At 48.1% G+C, this 16,158-nt stretch overlaps 1 protein-coding gene across 2 annotated transcripts in view; it reads right to left on the bottom strand.

The window, feature by feature from the left end:
* Positions 1-16,158, bottom strand: part of LOC138511377 (uncharacterized) — a 333,915-nt gene that overhangs the window by 40,777 nt on the left and 276,980 nt on the right. For both annotated transcript variants that reach the window (XM_069627001.1, XM_069627000.1), the window contains one exon: positions 5,878-5,988. In XM_069627001.1, the coding sequence (XP_069483102.1) occupies positions 5,878-5,988 (111 nt within the window). The remainder of the gene's footprint in view (positions 1-5,877; positions 5,989-16,158) is intronic.

Genomic DNA, 16,158 nt, shown 5'->3' with positions numbered 1-16,158 from the left:
GTTATAAAGCACAAACTATACCTACTACGCCACTTCACAACACCAGCCCAACACACAAACCCCCTTGACCCCACAACACCACTGCAACACGACCACTGTGTATAACAACTAGGGCAGTCACTTGCGTGGCCTCTTCTTCCCTCAGGGCTAGCCCAAGTGACTTTGGGCCCAGATTGCACTCAGGCCAGCGCCTTGGGGTGCTTGGCAAATACCCCTCTGTAGGTGTGGCAGAACTTGAGAGAATGGACCCTGACCCCTGGATATGTTGCAGAGTCAGTTCCATGCTCTGCTGCATGGCCTCCGCAAAGGCAGAAATGCCCTCTGTCAGCTCCCTCACACGCTGGCCGTACACTGTCAGTGCAGCAGTTGTACCAGCGCCTGTGCCCGGTTGTGCTCCATACTCTGCCCAATCCTGCTTGTAGCACCCTGGATGCAGTACTGGCCTGAAGGTGGAGGGAGTGGGTATTGGCAATAGCCATTTTTACTTGCTACCTCTCCATGACATCCAGCCTCTGCAAGATGTTGTGTCTAGGTATGCATTTGGGAATGGGTTAAGGGGTATGTGGTGAGCTGGGACTGAAACATGGAGACCCATACAGAGGGTGTCCATGTCACCCTCTGGTGTGTGGGCCTGCTGGACGTGTAGCATGCTGTCTGGGCTTTGCGATTCATCAGTACCCTGCGGCTGTCTGGTGGTTTGCTCCTGACTGGCTTCCTTACACCTGCCAGCAGCTGTGTCATCAGTCAAAGATACTGTGGCCATCCATTTGGGTACAGTTGGAGTGGTAGGACTCCCTGTGGCATGTGGGGTGGGTGCATGGCCTGTGCGGGCACCAGCAGGCCTGGTCTTGCTGGGGCCCAGTGAGGCCTGCTGTGCCTTGCACTTGCGTGTCAATTCTGGTCACCCTTCAGGGGGTGTAGTCGACATCAACACCCTGGAGGCCCCAGTCACTGATGGGCCAACCCCCTCATCCTCCTCAGCCTCTTCCTGAGTCACCTGAGAGCCTGTAAGGAAAAAATGACTGTCAGACATTGTGCGTTCACATGCATTGGCATGCAACTCAAACATGCTATTGATCAGAAGGGCATGGATATACATGGCCCATTGCAGGTGCCCACGTCAGGTTGGGTCTGTTCACAGCTGTGTGTCTGTAACCCATTGGCAGGTAGCTTTGTCCATTGTGTGTCCAAGGCGGGTTGTCCATGCAGAGGCAGCTGGCTGGGTCAACCATGCAAGAGGCCCTGCAGGGTCATGCATATAATGGCATACTCTCATGGTCATATGCTGGCATCCAGCCCCAGCCATTGGTTTAACAACGCATGGAATGATCGTATGTGCTCATGCCCCCACAGACCCTTCCCTTGCAACACAAACCTGGTGGCAGTGTATTTATTTGCATCGTCCAAGGCACTGCCATGGCTCAATTGGATATGCAGCCAGCAGTGGTGCTCTGTTCAGTTTTGCGTTTGTCTCACTGCACCTATGTAGGTGCAGGGAATCAAACACTTCCATGGGGTGTGTCATACATGTTGGTGTGATGCCTGTGCTCTGTCGTGGATACTCACACGCTATACTCCTGCTGTGAGAGAGTGCCAGTAGGGAAGTAGAGTGCATAGCACTTGGATAGGCCGCTTGCCACACCTTCACTTTCCACATCAGCTCAGGGGTGCACTTGGTAGCCTTCCTCAAAGTTGCTGCGGAGGGGGCCTGACGTGGCACCCCATCAGGTCACCTTGACTGCCCGGACCACCTGCTGGGCCTGCTGGCATGTGTCCCTGTCCATTGGTACATTTTATGCTAATGGTCACTTTATTTGGTTGTTTTTTTGCAATGTGCATTGTGGGGGGGGGGTGGTGACTCGCCTCCTGGCACCTGCATATGCTCTGTCAGCGCACTGCCAACTCCCTCAATGCTCTCCATTTCGAGGATGCTGCTTGCCTTCTCCTCCCACGTCGTGAGGGCAAGGGGCTGTGTGGTGCCACCTCCTGTGGCCATGGGCTCCTGCCTGTGTTGGGAGTGGAGGCCTGGGGGACCATGTCAACCACAGTGACCTTCTGGCTTATTGCCTGACAGATTGCAGTCTTCCTCTGCCTGCTCCCATATAGCTCATCACAGTGTCCCACCACCTCATCAGTGAGGACTTGTAGCTCCCCCTCACTGTATTTTGGCTTCCAGAGGCAGTTTTCATGCACCATCCCTCGGGTCCTCTTCTGTGACACGATCCCAGTGGCTTTTTGGCCTGGATATCTGCAGAGAGTGGGGGATTCAGGGTGGATTCTGTTTTTAAAGATGGCAGCAACCATGCCTCCAGTTCCTGCTATGATACTACTTCTGCCGGCGCTAACGGCGCCAGTGATATTAGTGCCTACTACTGTCCAGAGGTAACGGTAATTGCATCGGGTTTCGGTGGTTTGTGGGCGGAGTGGCCTGTTTCGGCACTAATTCTACCAGACGCAATTAGCATTACAAAGTGGTGTGCATGTTCACAACATGATGAGATCCGGCACAAATTGCACCGCATGACACAGCGGTAATGCTAATTCCACTCTGCAAAATTAATGCCACCAGACTCCTGATGAGACACAAGGTATTTAATATTCATTTACACCAGTTCTTTTATTAAGATGATATATCTACGTTTTATAAAGTGCACTCCTAACATAATATATGCGGCCAATATGTGCTTTATTTTCCCTTCCCTCCTCTTTTCTACTTTGTATTTGATTGTGTTCTTGTCTTGCAAAAAGTCCTTGGCTACAATTCAATCCTTTAAAAATATATTGGAGACAAAATCCTTATCCCTATCCTGGAATTGAGCAGTTGTTATTCCTATCTACAAAAAAGGTGATAGAGCAGATGATGTTAGTTTCCGACCTATAACACTGCTCGACCCTGACAGTACATTTTTGCAGCCATTATTCTTCAACAGTTGGAGAAATGGATAACCCCAGCCAAAATATTGAGTACAACACAAACAGGATTTAGTAAGGGTATGAGTACCCTAAAGAATGGTTACATAGTAAGCTGCCTCCAAGGGATAGCCTCTAGTACTGAAGAAACGCCAGTATATATGGCTGCAATTGCTTTCGCACATGCTTTCAATACTGTTAATAGAAACCACCTTTGGTAAAAATTGGAGAACTGGTCTATCCCTGAATATTTATTCTCTATCCTTATGAAGATACATGAGAGTACTTCAATATTGAATGGGCACCCGGAGACTCATCGTCGGCTTCGGCAGGGCTGCGTGCTGGCCCTCTGCCTATTCAACATCTAACTTTCTGATCTGGGCACTTGTTTGGAATCAGTGGCTTTTGCCTCTATTACGCTTGGTGGGCTTGTGACAAGCTGGCTGACCTACACGGACGATGTGGTTCTCATTGACAAAACACAAATAGGTCTACGATGTCTGATCGATACCACCGTAGTGTACGCACGCACCAATGATTTAATCATAAATTATAGGAAAACCAATATTATTTGATTACATAAAAATAATAAAAAGCTGCAAGTCTTTACTTGGAGACTTGAAGCTACTCCAATTGTTCCCTCTATCGAAATGAAATATTGTGATTTAATATTGATTCACATCCTAATAAGAAGCTGCTATTGACTCAGCTAAATGATAGACCTATCCAAAATGCGCACCAGCTCAAGTGGATTCTGATTAGATACTGCTGCTTCACTATTCTCCCGCTAATTCAATACTATACACTAAAGATTATACCCTCGATATTGTATGGACAAGAGATTAACTTTCCTTCAAGAGAGGTGGAATGGGATGCTTTTGACTCCATTTTGTGGAAAAGGTTCCTTGGTCTTTCGCACTTGTGCTCCTATTGTGGATGTGCGATTTGAGCTGGGTTTGGCATCATTGCGAGTCTTGTATCTATGGAAAGTTCTATCATTACATAGAACTCCTTTGGTTCCATCTAATGGATCTGCCTTTTGTGAACTTCCATGTAAGGAAGCAATCGAGTCCCATGAATCACTTCTGTATTTTGCAGAATCTATTTTAGTGGTTGATTACCTAACTAAGGAAGTGTTGATTTTAAATGTGAATAAAACAAAACAAATATTGTTTGAGAAGGACTGGATAGATATGATTGCAAAAATGAGCTCTTATGTCTTCTATAATAACCTGTTCTGGCAGGACAAGCCACTGGGATCCCTTCCCAAGTATTTAGCTAAGTTCCCGTATTGGTAGAGGCAGTTTCTCTGGTTAAGATTAAACATCATTCAGGCGGGAGAAATTGCTTATATTTGATCCAGAAATACACTGGGCGACAAGACTTGCATTCTTTGTCCGAAGGAGGATACTGTACAGAATAGAGAGCACACTGTAATGCAGTGTTCTGCACTGTGAACTACAAGGATCCTACTGTTTAGTAGATTTGTGCATGATGTGTCATGGATAGGGTAGGGCTATTAGTGGCCATGAAACTTCATTGACGATTGCAATAGTAATATCATTTGGTGTTGCTGGGCTGATTAAGAAAAATAAACTTTGCGGCTGCCCTTTATTTGTATAGTATAAATTATATTAAAACGAAATTGTGATTTGTTATGTATGGTTATGAAATGTTTTTATCAATGTAACATACACATTTTAATAGTTACCATTGTTCTGATCTGGCGATGTAATAAGTACACATCTTCTTTTATGCAGTGTTATGTAAGTTGGAATTATTATGCATTGTTATGAAATGCATCGTCAATTTAATACTATGTAAGACTAAGTTGATTAGCCAAATCATAAAAATAAAAAATAAACGTGTTTTTGCAAGGATATATTACTATTTTGTATAAAAATGAGATAGCTCTGAAGAAGCTGGTGCATACTCACAGAAGTAAAATTAAAGGTGCAGCAAACGACGAATAAGCTTAGTTTTCTTTTTTTCTTTTAGGCTTAGGTGTCAATATATTAGTTGGCCTAATTTCAGTTGTATCAAACTTAGTTACCAATGTATTAGTTTATTTTGTACACAATGTAAATGACACTTTAACATACAAATCTGTGAATTCAATATTGGCACCAAACTAATTGGTTCTAAGTGTGACATTTTAGAATTATTTTTGAACCAATTTGATACAATGTTTTATGTCTTACATACTCTTGTCTAGTTCCTGTAACTTGAATGAATACTGAAAAATAAAAGATACATTTTCAGTCATTAAGAGATACAATCATAGGACATGCGCATAACAGTCTCTGTATGTTGATCATATCAGCTTTAAAGAGATACAATAGTGACAGATAGATTGCGTTTCTGCGGGAGATTTGCAGCTTTTAATTTTAATTTTTGATTTTATTTGGATATATTAGAATTCTTTATAAATGTCTTGCTCCATTAAATTAGTATGTTTACGCTTAGCACACCGGGGCCTGATTACAGAAACTTTGCACCAGTGAAAGTTCAAAGTTTAGCACGGTATTAACACTGGGGCAACGTTTGCTCTATTTTAAAAAAACACTGGGACACATTAAAAAACCATTGTACATCGACAAGTGTTGTTTGGTATATTAAAAGCACCAGGGCTAAAATTGCCATACTGCTAAAAAGATACATTTTTATGCATTTTGATTGAAGTCAAAGTTTGCCCTGATGGGCAAACTTTGCTGTGGTGAAAACATGGAGTGAATATGCATCTTTTTTGCACCAGGACCATTTTTGCCCCTGTGCTTGTAACATGCCAAACTGCACTTGTTGAGGAGCAAAGGAGTTTTTAAAAATAGGGCAATCTTTGCCCTAGTGCTAATACCGTGCATACTTTGGGCTTGCGCAAAGTGTCTGATCTATATTTCGTAATCAGCCTGTCTAGGTTTTTAAAAAAAAGAAATAGCTACTGCAATCCTCTCATTTGGTTATCCTTACCTTTCCACAGCCGGTGAGGACGTATCCCACCTGGTGAGCATTGAAATGATGAGGCGGCATGCACACATGAGCAGGTAATCGAAGCTTTCCCAGGTTCAGTGTATCCGTATACTAAAAGGTAAAGGATGAACAATGTGAGACCATGGCTATCCTGGGCAGCATGTGACATAAGTAAAATGAAGCTTATTATCATTATAATTATTAGTTGTATTGTTAAGGTATCTCTTGTAACTGTTTGCAGGAAAGTAGTTAGTGGGAAAGCTGTTGGGTTAAAATGGCAGGAAAAGTCAGGATTTTAAAGTCCAGTGATAGGCCAAGTGTTCTAGATTTTCTTGGTATGTGTGTTAGGCAGAATTATATGCAGTACCCTTTGGGAACACCACACACAATTAGGACTACAAGTGACAGTACAAATTCACCTTTGGTACAAGCCCGTACTACACAGTAAAGTGGTAGCGATGGCTGTGCACCAACAAACAGGAATGACAAGGGATACCAGGATTATCTCAGTTCTATGATCTGGCCTGGCTAGAACCAATATATACATTTTCAACATCAAAGATCATAGAACTAGTGTTTCTGTGTGGAGAGCTCTAACATAATACGTACATCTAAGCAGTCATTATCTAATTACAAGAAGTAGTAAAGAAAGAGGTATCCTTCTATAACCAGTCAATGAGATGAAAACATTCAATTCAAATCAATGGACACTATAAAAATAATTAAACATTTTTATTCACATATAGAGAAAAACATCATTAAAAAAACTGATCTCATTATTCTAAAAATCATCAGGTGTGTTAGTATCAGTGCATTTTTAAACCAATTCGGAGAGTCAATGACTCAACTGATATGGCACAACATTCTCATCTTGTCCCACAACAAACCACACGCCAGACATACCTCATTCATACTCAATCAAGCAACCTAACATCATTCGTTATTTCATTCAATTATAACATCTAAATCACAAATATAAAACAACATACTAAAATACAGCCTCTGTTCATTACAAATACAAACAGTAAAACCTTCACAACTGAGCAACCGTGAATTGTGCGGTATAATACAAAAAACGCTCAATACAATGTTTGACAGTGCTATCAATAACAGCATCAGATTCTCCAACCCGACATGTTTCTTTCTGTGCTAAAAATCATTCAACAGAAATTCTTCAGGGGCACGTAGGTCCAGCGTTGTCAAGGGAAAATGAGTGGGAGTATAGACATGTAGAAAACGTCAAAGACTCGCCTATAAATATAAACACAGAAACACAATCAATTGAACTGTATGTACAAATCTATCCATTGATCATTGCTACCACCCACCATTAATGAACGGAGTGCAGAGAGAGGGTTATTAATACCTCTATACTTCCTTCACCACTAAAGGGATCATGTACGCCAAGACGGAGTCATTATTCGGAGACCATATGAATTGGTACATTCCAAGAGACACCACCACCACCGACACCGCGTGACAGACTAAGACTTCCGAGGTCAGGATTATTACACCACGGGGCCATGTTGTAGCAAGCCCAATCGAGGCACCCGGCTTGTGCAAAGATCTCAAGCGGTTATGATCATGCGCAATATCGCAGTGACAGTGATCCAGCAGTCACATGCAATCTCGGCAAACGTACCCGTACTCAGCAATATACTCCAATGGAGTGTGGAAGAGTAAAATAATGACCATGTATAGTCTGAAAATAGGTATTGTGTTACACCAACACCAGGTGTGTTAACCCTCCAGAACCAGTGGTATATCATAGGTATAGATGCCCAAGGGACACTCACGATTTGTCACTTATTCTGGTCTTTAGTAGCACGTTAATTCTTCAAAGAGGATGGTAAAGCTTTAACACTTGAAAGGTGATATCAGGCTGTCTTGGTTCTTGGTCAGTTAATAGACAGCATGGGACCTGCTTATTCAAAAGGGCGGTCCCCTCGAAACCTATGCTCACAAAAAACACAATGGAGAGAAAGACGGGGCATCATCCTCACATAAGCCACCCAGCAAATGGTTATAGCCCGTACACTATGTGCATGAATAACAAATGCACGTCCGATCCCCGGCGGTACGGCTAGGGAGACTGCATCAAATTTTGTCTCTTCTCGGTATGGGGCCAAAAATCCAGACTACTGTTGTCCAGTCTGACTCTTGGGACATCAGGTTTCTATATATGTATAGGGCGAAACACCAATAACTTGGTTAACAATCTCAGAGGTGAGGTGTGCGCCATATAAACATATACCAACAGCTTCAAAATACAATAACCAACGGGCGGTTCGTTTGAGACGATATTAACTGTCCTCCCCATTAACATCCGGACGGCCCTAATAAATACAGCCACAGCATCCCCTAGCCTGAATGGCCAGGGAGCGCTGCTAACCTTCGTTCCAGGGTGTAGCTTTCATTCCTCGCGGCAATGACTGTGCAAGCCGTTGTGAAAGGGTCAATGCCCTGCATATAAGGGTCATGTGAGCTCCCATGCGGTCACGTGTTATTCATGTAACATTGAATACAACATGCCCAGTTCAGGGAGGTGCGGCCTCGCCCTGTACATTCACACGGGTGAGTATAACTAATACCCAGCCCATTCAAATGTAACGTCCATATTTGATGTGTGCCCCGTAATCGGAGCACAACACTCAATGCTGTGTGTTAAGGAGACCAAACGGCGGTTATATCAAATATACCGCTGTAACCATTAGTATGGGGAATTATGTCATCAATTCCCAACAAGTATATTTCTACAAAACTTTTTCAAAAAGGGTTTCATTCCACATAATTAGACCACCATTCAAACATAAAGCAGAGTGTTACAAATTCCAGTCTATTGATTCGTTCAAGCCCACAAGGTGACTCCTGCTCAAAAAAATGAGTTTAGTCTCCTCCTTAGAGAGGGTCTGTTTATCTACAGAGGTGTTGTTGGTAACTGAGATCCTTTTAAGCAGAGTCCACCTCAGGTCATCACAACCATGGTCATGCATGATAAAGTGACCCACCATGGGAAGTGTGAAATTCCTTGTTCAAATGCAACTTCTATCTTCATTGATACAGGTTTTGATTTTACGTTCTGTCTTCCCGATGTATATTTTATGGCACGAACACCATATAGCATATACAACATAGCTAGAGTTGCAATTAGAAAACGCTCTTTGTTCCCATGGTCTTGGTAATCCAATGTCAACCTCGGTAGTGTGACTAGTCAATGGACAACATACACATGCTCCACACGGGGCAGGTCCTCTGAGTTTGAGCAACCCCCACTGTTGAGCGATAGTGGTCTGGGCATCTGTTTTGTTGCTAATGTCATTCCTGCTGACCAATTCTTTACCATTACATCCACGTTTAAAGGCACATCGTGGTATCTGGACAGGTATTTTCGCCTGCGCTTAAATATGCCAGTGTTTTTTAACAATCTTAACCACCTGGTTGGATAGATGGTTAAATGTACTGACGAAAACTCATGAATCTGAGCTAGCAGGGATAGGTTTCGGCCTATATTCCAACAAAGCTTCACAGTGGTTATTAAAGGCTCTCTTCAAAGATCTTTTAACAATCTTGTTAGGGTAACCTCGTTGGGTCAAGTTGTGACTTAGTATAGATGCCTCAGACAAAAAAATATCCTTCTTGCGACTGTTCCGTTTGAGCCTCAAAAATTGGCCAAACAGTAAGTTATCCCTCAGAGCCTTGGGATGAAAGCTGTCATAACTGAGAAGGAAATTGCGGTCAGTTGTCTTATGAAATGGTTTTAGTCCAAGTAGGTTAGTGGATGGATTAGAGAAAATAATGAGGTCTAGGAAATCTATCTGTTCCCTATGATAGTCCATAGTGAATTTAAGAAAGGGATTGATCCCATTCAGCCATTGAAAAAAGGCTAATAAGGTTATCTCATCACCATGCCACACCAATAGCAGATCATCAATGTACCTTGACCACACCAAGATGTGGTCTCTGAAGATATTGTTTTCACTGTAAACACTCATATGTTCTACATAGTCTACATAAAGATTCGCCAGTGAAGGTGCCACTGCCGACCCCATGGCGGTCCCATGGACCTGTTGATAAAAGCGACCATCAAACTGGAAGTAATTCTCAGTAAGAGAAAGCATTGTGCACCATAGAATGAAAGAATTGGGTGTCATACCAGAGACACGTTTGGTGAGTAGCAATTCCTCAATAACATCAAGTGTAGCAGTTTGGGGAATCTTTGTGTATAATGAGACGATATCCATGGTGACTAGGATATCTTCACATGGATTGAAATGAGAATTCTCAATCAGGTTAACAACTGCCATTGAATCTTGAATGTACAAGGTCATTTTGCTTACAAACCCTTTTATGAAGGAGTCGGCGAATTTAGACAAAATAATTAAACATTTTTATTCACATGTAAAGAAAAACATCAACAAAAAAACTGATCTCATTATTTTAAAAATTATCAGGTGTGTCAGTATCAGTGCACTTTTAAACCAATTCGGAGAGTCAATGACTCAACTGATATGGCACAACATTCTCATCTTGTCCCACAACAAACCACACACCAGACATACCTCATTCATACTCAATCAAACAACCTAACATCATTCGTTATTTCATTCAATTATAACATCTAAATCACAAATATAAAACAACATACTAAAATACAACCTCTGTTCATTACAAATACAAACATTAAAACCTTCATACCTGAGCAACCGTGAATTGTGCAGTATAATACACAAAACGCTCAATACAATGTTTGACAGTGCTTTCAATAACAGCATCAGATTCCCCAACCCGACATGTTTCTTTCTGTCCTAAAAATCATTCAACAGAAATTCTTCAGGGGCACGTAGGTCCAGCGTTGTCAAGGGAAAATTAATGGGAGTATAGACATGTAGAAAACGTCAAAGACTCGCCTATAAATATAAACACAGAAACACAATCAATTGAACTGTATGTACAAATCTATCAATTGATCATTGCTACCACCGCACCATTAATGAACGGAGTGCAGAGAGAGGGTTATTAATACCCCTTTACTTCCTTCACCACTAAAGGGATCATGTATGCCAAGACGGAGTCATGATTCGGAGACAATATGAATTGGTACATTCCAAGAGACACCCCCACCACCACCAACACCGCATGACAGACTAAGACATCCGAGGTCAGGATTATTACACCACAGGCCATGTTGTAGCAGGCCCAATTGAGGCACCCGGCTTGTGCAAAAATCTCAAGCGGTTATGATCATGTGCAATATCACAGTGACAGTGAGCCAGCAGTCGCATGCAATCTCGGCAAACGTACCCGTACTCAGCAATATACTCCAATGGAGTGTGGAAGAGTAAAATAATGACCATGTGTAATCTGAAAATAGGTATTGCGTTACACCAACACCAGGTGTGTTAACCCTCGAGAACCAGCGGTATATCATAAGTATAGATGCCCAAGGGACACTCACGATTTGTCACTTATTCCGGTCTTTAGTAGCACGTTAATTCTTCAAAGAGGATGGGGAAGCTTTAACACTTCAATTGTGATATCAGGCTGTCTTGGTCAGTTAACAGACAACATGGTACCTGCCTGTTCAAAAGGGCGGTTACCTCGAAACCTATGCTCACAAAAAACACAATGGAGAGAAAGACGGGGCATCATCCTCACATAATCCACCCAGCAAATGGTTATAGCCCGTAAACTATGTGCATGAATACCAAATGCACCCATGGTGTACGTGAAGAAGCAGATTAAAGGCAAGGACAAACAACAGAGAGGCTGACCTCTACTGAGTCTGCACGTCTGATCCACGGCGGTACGGCTAGGGAGACTGCATCAAATTTTGTCTCTTCTCGGTATGGGGCCAGAAATCCAGACCACTGTTGTCCAGTCTGACTCTTGGGACATCAGGTTTCTATATATGTATAGGGCGAAACACCAATAACTTGGTTAACAATCTCAGAGGTGAGGTGTGAGCCATATAAACATATACCAACAGCTTCAAAATACAATAAGAAACGGCCGGTTTGTTTAAGACAATATTAACTGTCCTCCCCATTAACATCTGGACGGCCCTAATAAATACAGCCGCGGCATCCCCTAGCCTGAACAGCCAGGGAGCGCTGCTTACCTTCGTTCCAGGGTGTAGCTTTCATTCCTCGTGGCAATGACTGTGCAAGCCGTTGTGAAAGCGTCAATGCCCTGAAAATGCCACATGGGTCATGTGAGCTCCCATGTAGTCACGTGTTATTCACGTAACGTTGAATACAACGTGCCCAGTTCAGGGAGGTGTGGCCTCGCCCTTTATATTCACACGGGTGAGTATAACTAATACCCAGCCCATTCAAATGTAATGTCCATATTTGAAGTCTGCCCCGTAATAGGAGCACAACACTGTCAGGCCGATTCATGGAATAATTAGCGCGGCGCAAGTGGGCAAAAACGTGCGAATCGCAGTGGAATATCGAAAATCGCAGTGCAATTGCGAAAATCGCACGAAAAGCAGCGCACGTCGATTCATGGAAGGCCGTGCGCGAGAAAACCAGCGGATGTGCGAAAAAAAAGTGCGCGGCGCACGTTGGCACACAGGCCATCTAACAGCGTGCGCCAGGACACAGTGAAAATCGCACAGGCCACAGCGAAATTCGCACATAGCGCGGCGCACGCAACAAAAGTAGGCGGAACACGGGCGTAACACTCGGAATGGGGAACAACTTGTCAAAACGTGGGCGTCATGGGGGAAGTACAGGGCACAAGTGCGCGGAACGCCCACACGCTCGCCTACAACACGTATTCATGGAATAGAATAGGGCAAAAAAGCGCACGCTCAAACCAGCGCACAGGCACAAACACGACCGCCACAAGAAAGCAGGCGGTAGCGTCTCTGCGGCTGTAAGAAATGTGCGCCAAAAGGTGCGCCAACAAATAGCACCTATATACTGCCATGATGAATGTCCCATACTGTGGCCCTCCAGGAAAAATGACGTGCAAAGGGGTACCCACAAACACGGACACCCGCTGACAAAAAATACGTGTGCGTGTATACCGGGGTGCGCGGGAAGTCTAACACGCGATTACAGCAGGGTACGTGCATCACAGGGGTTCGCGTGAAGTTATTCACGCGATCGGGCCTGGGGGAGCGGGCTACGTGTATTTCAGGGGTTCGCGTGAAGTTACTCACGCGATCGGGCCTGGGGGAGCGGGCTACGTGTATTACAGGGGTTCGCGTGAAGTTCCTCACGCGATCGGGCCAGGGGTAGCGGGCTACGTGTATTACAGGGGTTCGCATGAAGTTCCTCACGCGATCGGGCCTGGGGGAGCGGGCTACGTGTATTCCAGGGGTGCGCGTGAAGTTCCACACGCGAATAGCCTGGGCGCGTGTATTTCAGGGGTGCGCGGGAAGTTCCACACGCGAATAGCCTGGGGGCGCGTGTATTTCAGGGGTGCGCGGGAAGTTCCACACGCGAATAGCCTGGGCGCGTGTATTTCACGGGTGCGCGGGAAGTTCCACACGCGAATAGCCTGGGGGCGCGTGTATTTCAGGGGTGCGCGGGAAGTTCCACACGCGAATAGCCTGGGCGCGTGTATTTCACGGGTGCGCGGGAAGTTCCACACGCGAATAGCCTGGGGGCGCGTGTATTTCAGGGGTGCGCGGGAAGTTCCACACGCGAATAGCCTGGGCGCGTGTATTTCACGGGTGCGCGGGAAGTTCCACACGCGAATAGCCTGGGGGCGTGTATTTCAGGGGTGCGCGGGAAGTTCCACACGCGAATAGCCTGGGCGTGTGTATTTCAGGGGTGCGCGGGAAGTTCCACACGCGAATAGCCTGGGCGCATGTATTTCAGGGGTGCGCGGGAAGTTCCACACGCGAATAGCCTGGGGGCGCATGTATTTCAGGGGTGCGCGGGAAGTTCCACACGCGAATAGCCTGGGCGCGTGTATTTCAGGGGTGCGCGGGAAGTTCCACACGCGAATAGCCTGGGCGTGTGTATTTCAGGGGTGCGCGGGAAGTTCCACACGCGAATAGCCTGGGCGCGTGTATTTCAGGGGTGCGCGGGAAGTTCCACACACGAATAGCCTGGGCGCGTGTATTTCAGGGGTGCGCGGGAAGTTCCACATGTGATTTGACAGTGTGGGTACTCCCAGGTGTACCCTGTACACCCTCCACGGCCCCTGCAGGCAGCCCACACCACAGGGGACTACCCTGCATCCCTGGTCATGTCCCGCAGGCAGCCCACCCACCATGGGCATGCCCCCCAGCAAAGGCACATGTCTCCTTGAACTAATGAACACCAACTCATGTCCCCTTGCACCCCCACCCCCCAGCACTGTGGGGCACCTGCCAGCAGGCCCCCACCCATGTCCAACTCATGTCCCCCACCACCCCCACCCCCCAGCACTGTGGGGCACCTGTCAGCAGGCCCCCACCCATGTCCAACTCATGTCTCCCACCACCCCCACCCCCCAGCCACCAGGGTCACCCTCCACCAGGCCCCCACTCATGTCTCCCACCACCCCCACCCCCCAGCCACCAGGGTCACCCTCCACCAGGCCCCCACTCATGTCTCCCACCACCCCCACACCCCAGCCACCAGGGTCACCCTCCACCAGGCCCCCACTCATGTCTCCCACCACCCCCACCCCCCAGCCACCAGGGTCACCCTCCACCAGGCCCCCACTCATGTCTCCCACCACCCCCACACCCCAGCCACCAGGGTCACCCTCCACCAGGCCCCCACTCATGTCTCCCACCACCCCCAAACCCCAGCAGTGCAGGGGCACCCTCCACCAGGCCCCCACTCATGTCACCCACCACCCCCACCCCCCAGCCACCAGGGGCACCCTCCACCAGGCCCCCACTCATGTCTCCCACCACCCCCAAACCCCAGCAGTGCAGGGTCACCCTCCACCAGGCCCCCACTCATGTCTCCCACCACCCCCACCCACCAGCCACCAGGGGCACCCTCCACCAGGCCCCCACTCATGTCTCCCACCACCCCCACACCCCAGCAGTGCAGGGTCACCCTCCACCAGGCCCCCACTCATGTCTCCCACCACCCCCACCCCCCAGCCACCAGGGTCACCCTCCACCAGGCCCCCACTCATGTCTCCCACCACCCCCACCCCCCAGCCACCAGGGGCACCCTCCACCAGGCCCCCACTCATGTCTCCCACCACCCCCAAACCCCAGCAGTGCAGGGTCACCCTCCACCAGGCCCCCACTCATGTCACCCACCACCCCCACCCCCCAGCCACCAGGGTCACCCTCCACCAGGCCCCCACTCATGTCTCCCACCACCCCCACACCCCAGCCACCAGGGTCACCCTCCACCAGGCCCCCACTCATGTCTCCCACCACCCCCACCCCCCAGCCACCAGGGTCACCCTCCACCAGGCCCCCACTCATGTCTCCCACCACCCCCACACCCCAGCCACCAGGGTCACCCTCCACCAGGCCCCCACTCATGTCTCCCACCACCCCCAAACCCCAGCAGTGCAGGGGCACCCTCCACCAGGCCCCCACTCATGTCACCCACCACCCCCACCCCCCAGCCACCAGGGGCACCCTCCACCAGGCCCCCACTCATGTCTCCCACCACCCCCAAACCCCAGCAGTGCAGGGTCACCCTCCACCAGGCCCCCACTCATGTCTCCCACCACCCCCACCCACCAGCCACCAGGGGCACCCTCCACCAGGCCCCCACTCATGTCTCCCACCACCCCCACACCCCAGCAGTGCAGGGTCACCCTCCACCAGGCCCCCACTCATGTCTCCCACCACCCCCACCCCCCAGCCACCAGGGTCACCCTCCACCAGGCCCCCACTCATGTCTCCCACCACCCCCACCCCCCAGCCACCAGGGGCACCCTCCACCAGGCCCCCACTCATGTCTCCCACCACCCCCAAACCCCAGCAGTGCAGGGTCACCCTCCACCAGGCCCCCACTCATGTCACCCACCACCCCCACCCCCCAGCCACCAGGGGCACCCTCCACCAGGCCCCCACTCATGTCTCCCACCACCCCCAAACCCCAGCAGTGCAGGGTCACCCTCCACCAGGCCCCCACTCATGTCTCCCACCACCCCCACCCCCCAGCCACCAGGGGCACCCTCCACCAGGCCCCCACTCATGTCTCCCACCACCCCCACCCCCCAGCAGTGCAGGGTCACCCTCCACCAGGCCCCCACTCATGTCTCCCACCACCCCCACCCCCCAGCCACCAGGGTCACCCTCCACCAGGCCCCCACTCATGTCTCCCACCACCCCCACACCCCAGCCACCAGGGTCACCCT

This window comes from Ambystoma mexicanum, chromosome 6p (assembly GCF_040938575.1).
Source record: "Ambystoma mexicanum isolate Mex_15411 chromosome 6p, UKY_AmexF1_1, whole genome shotgun sequence".
NCBI classification, from domain to species: Eukaryota; Metazoa; Chordata; class Amphibia; order Caudata; family Ambystomatidae; genus Ambystoma; species Ambystoma mexicanum.
The sequence above is the reverse complement of the archived record's forward strand: the minus strand, read 5'-3'. Positions and strand labels throughout refer to the sequence as shown.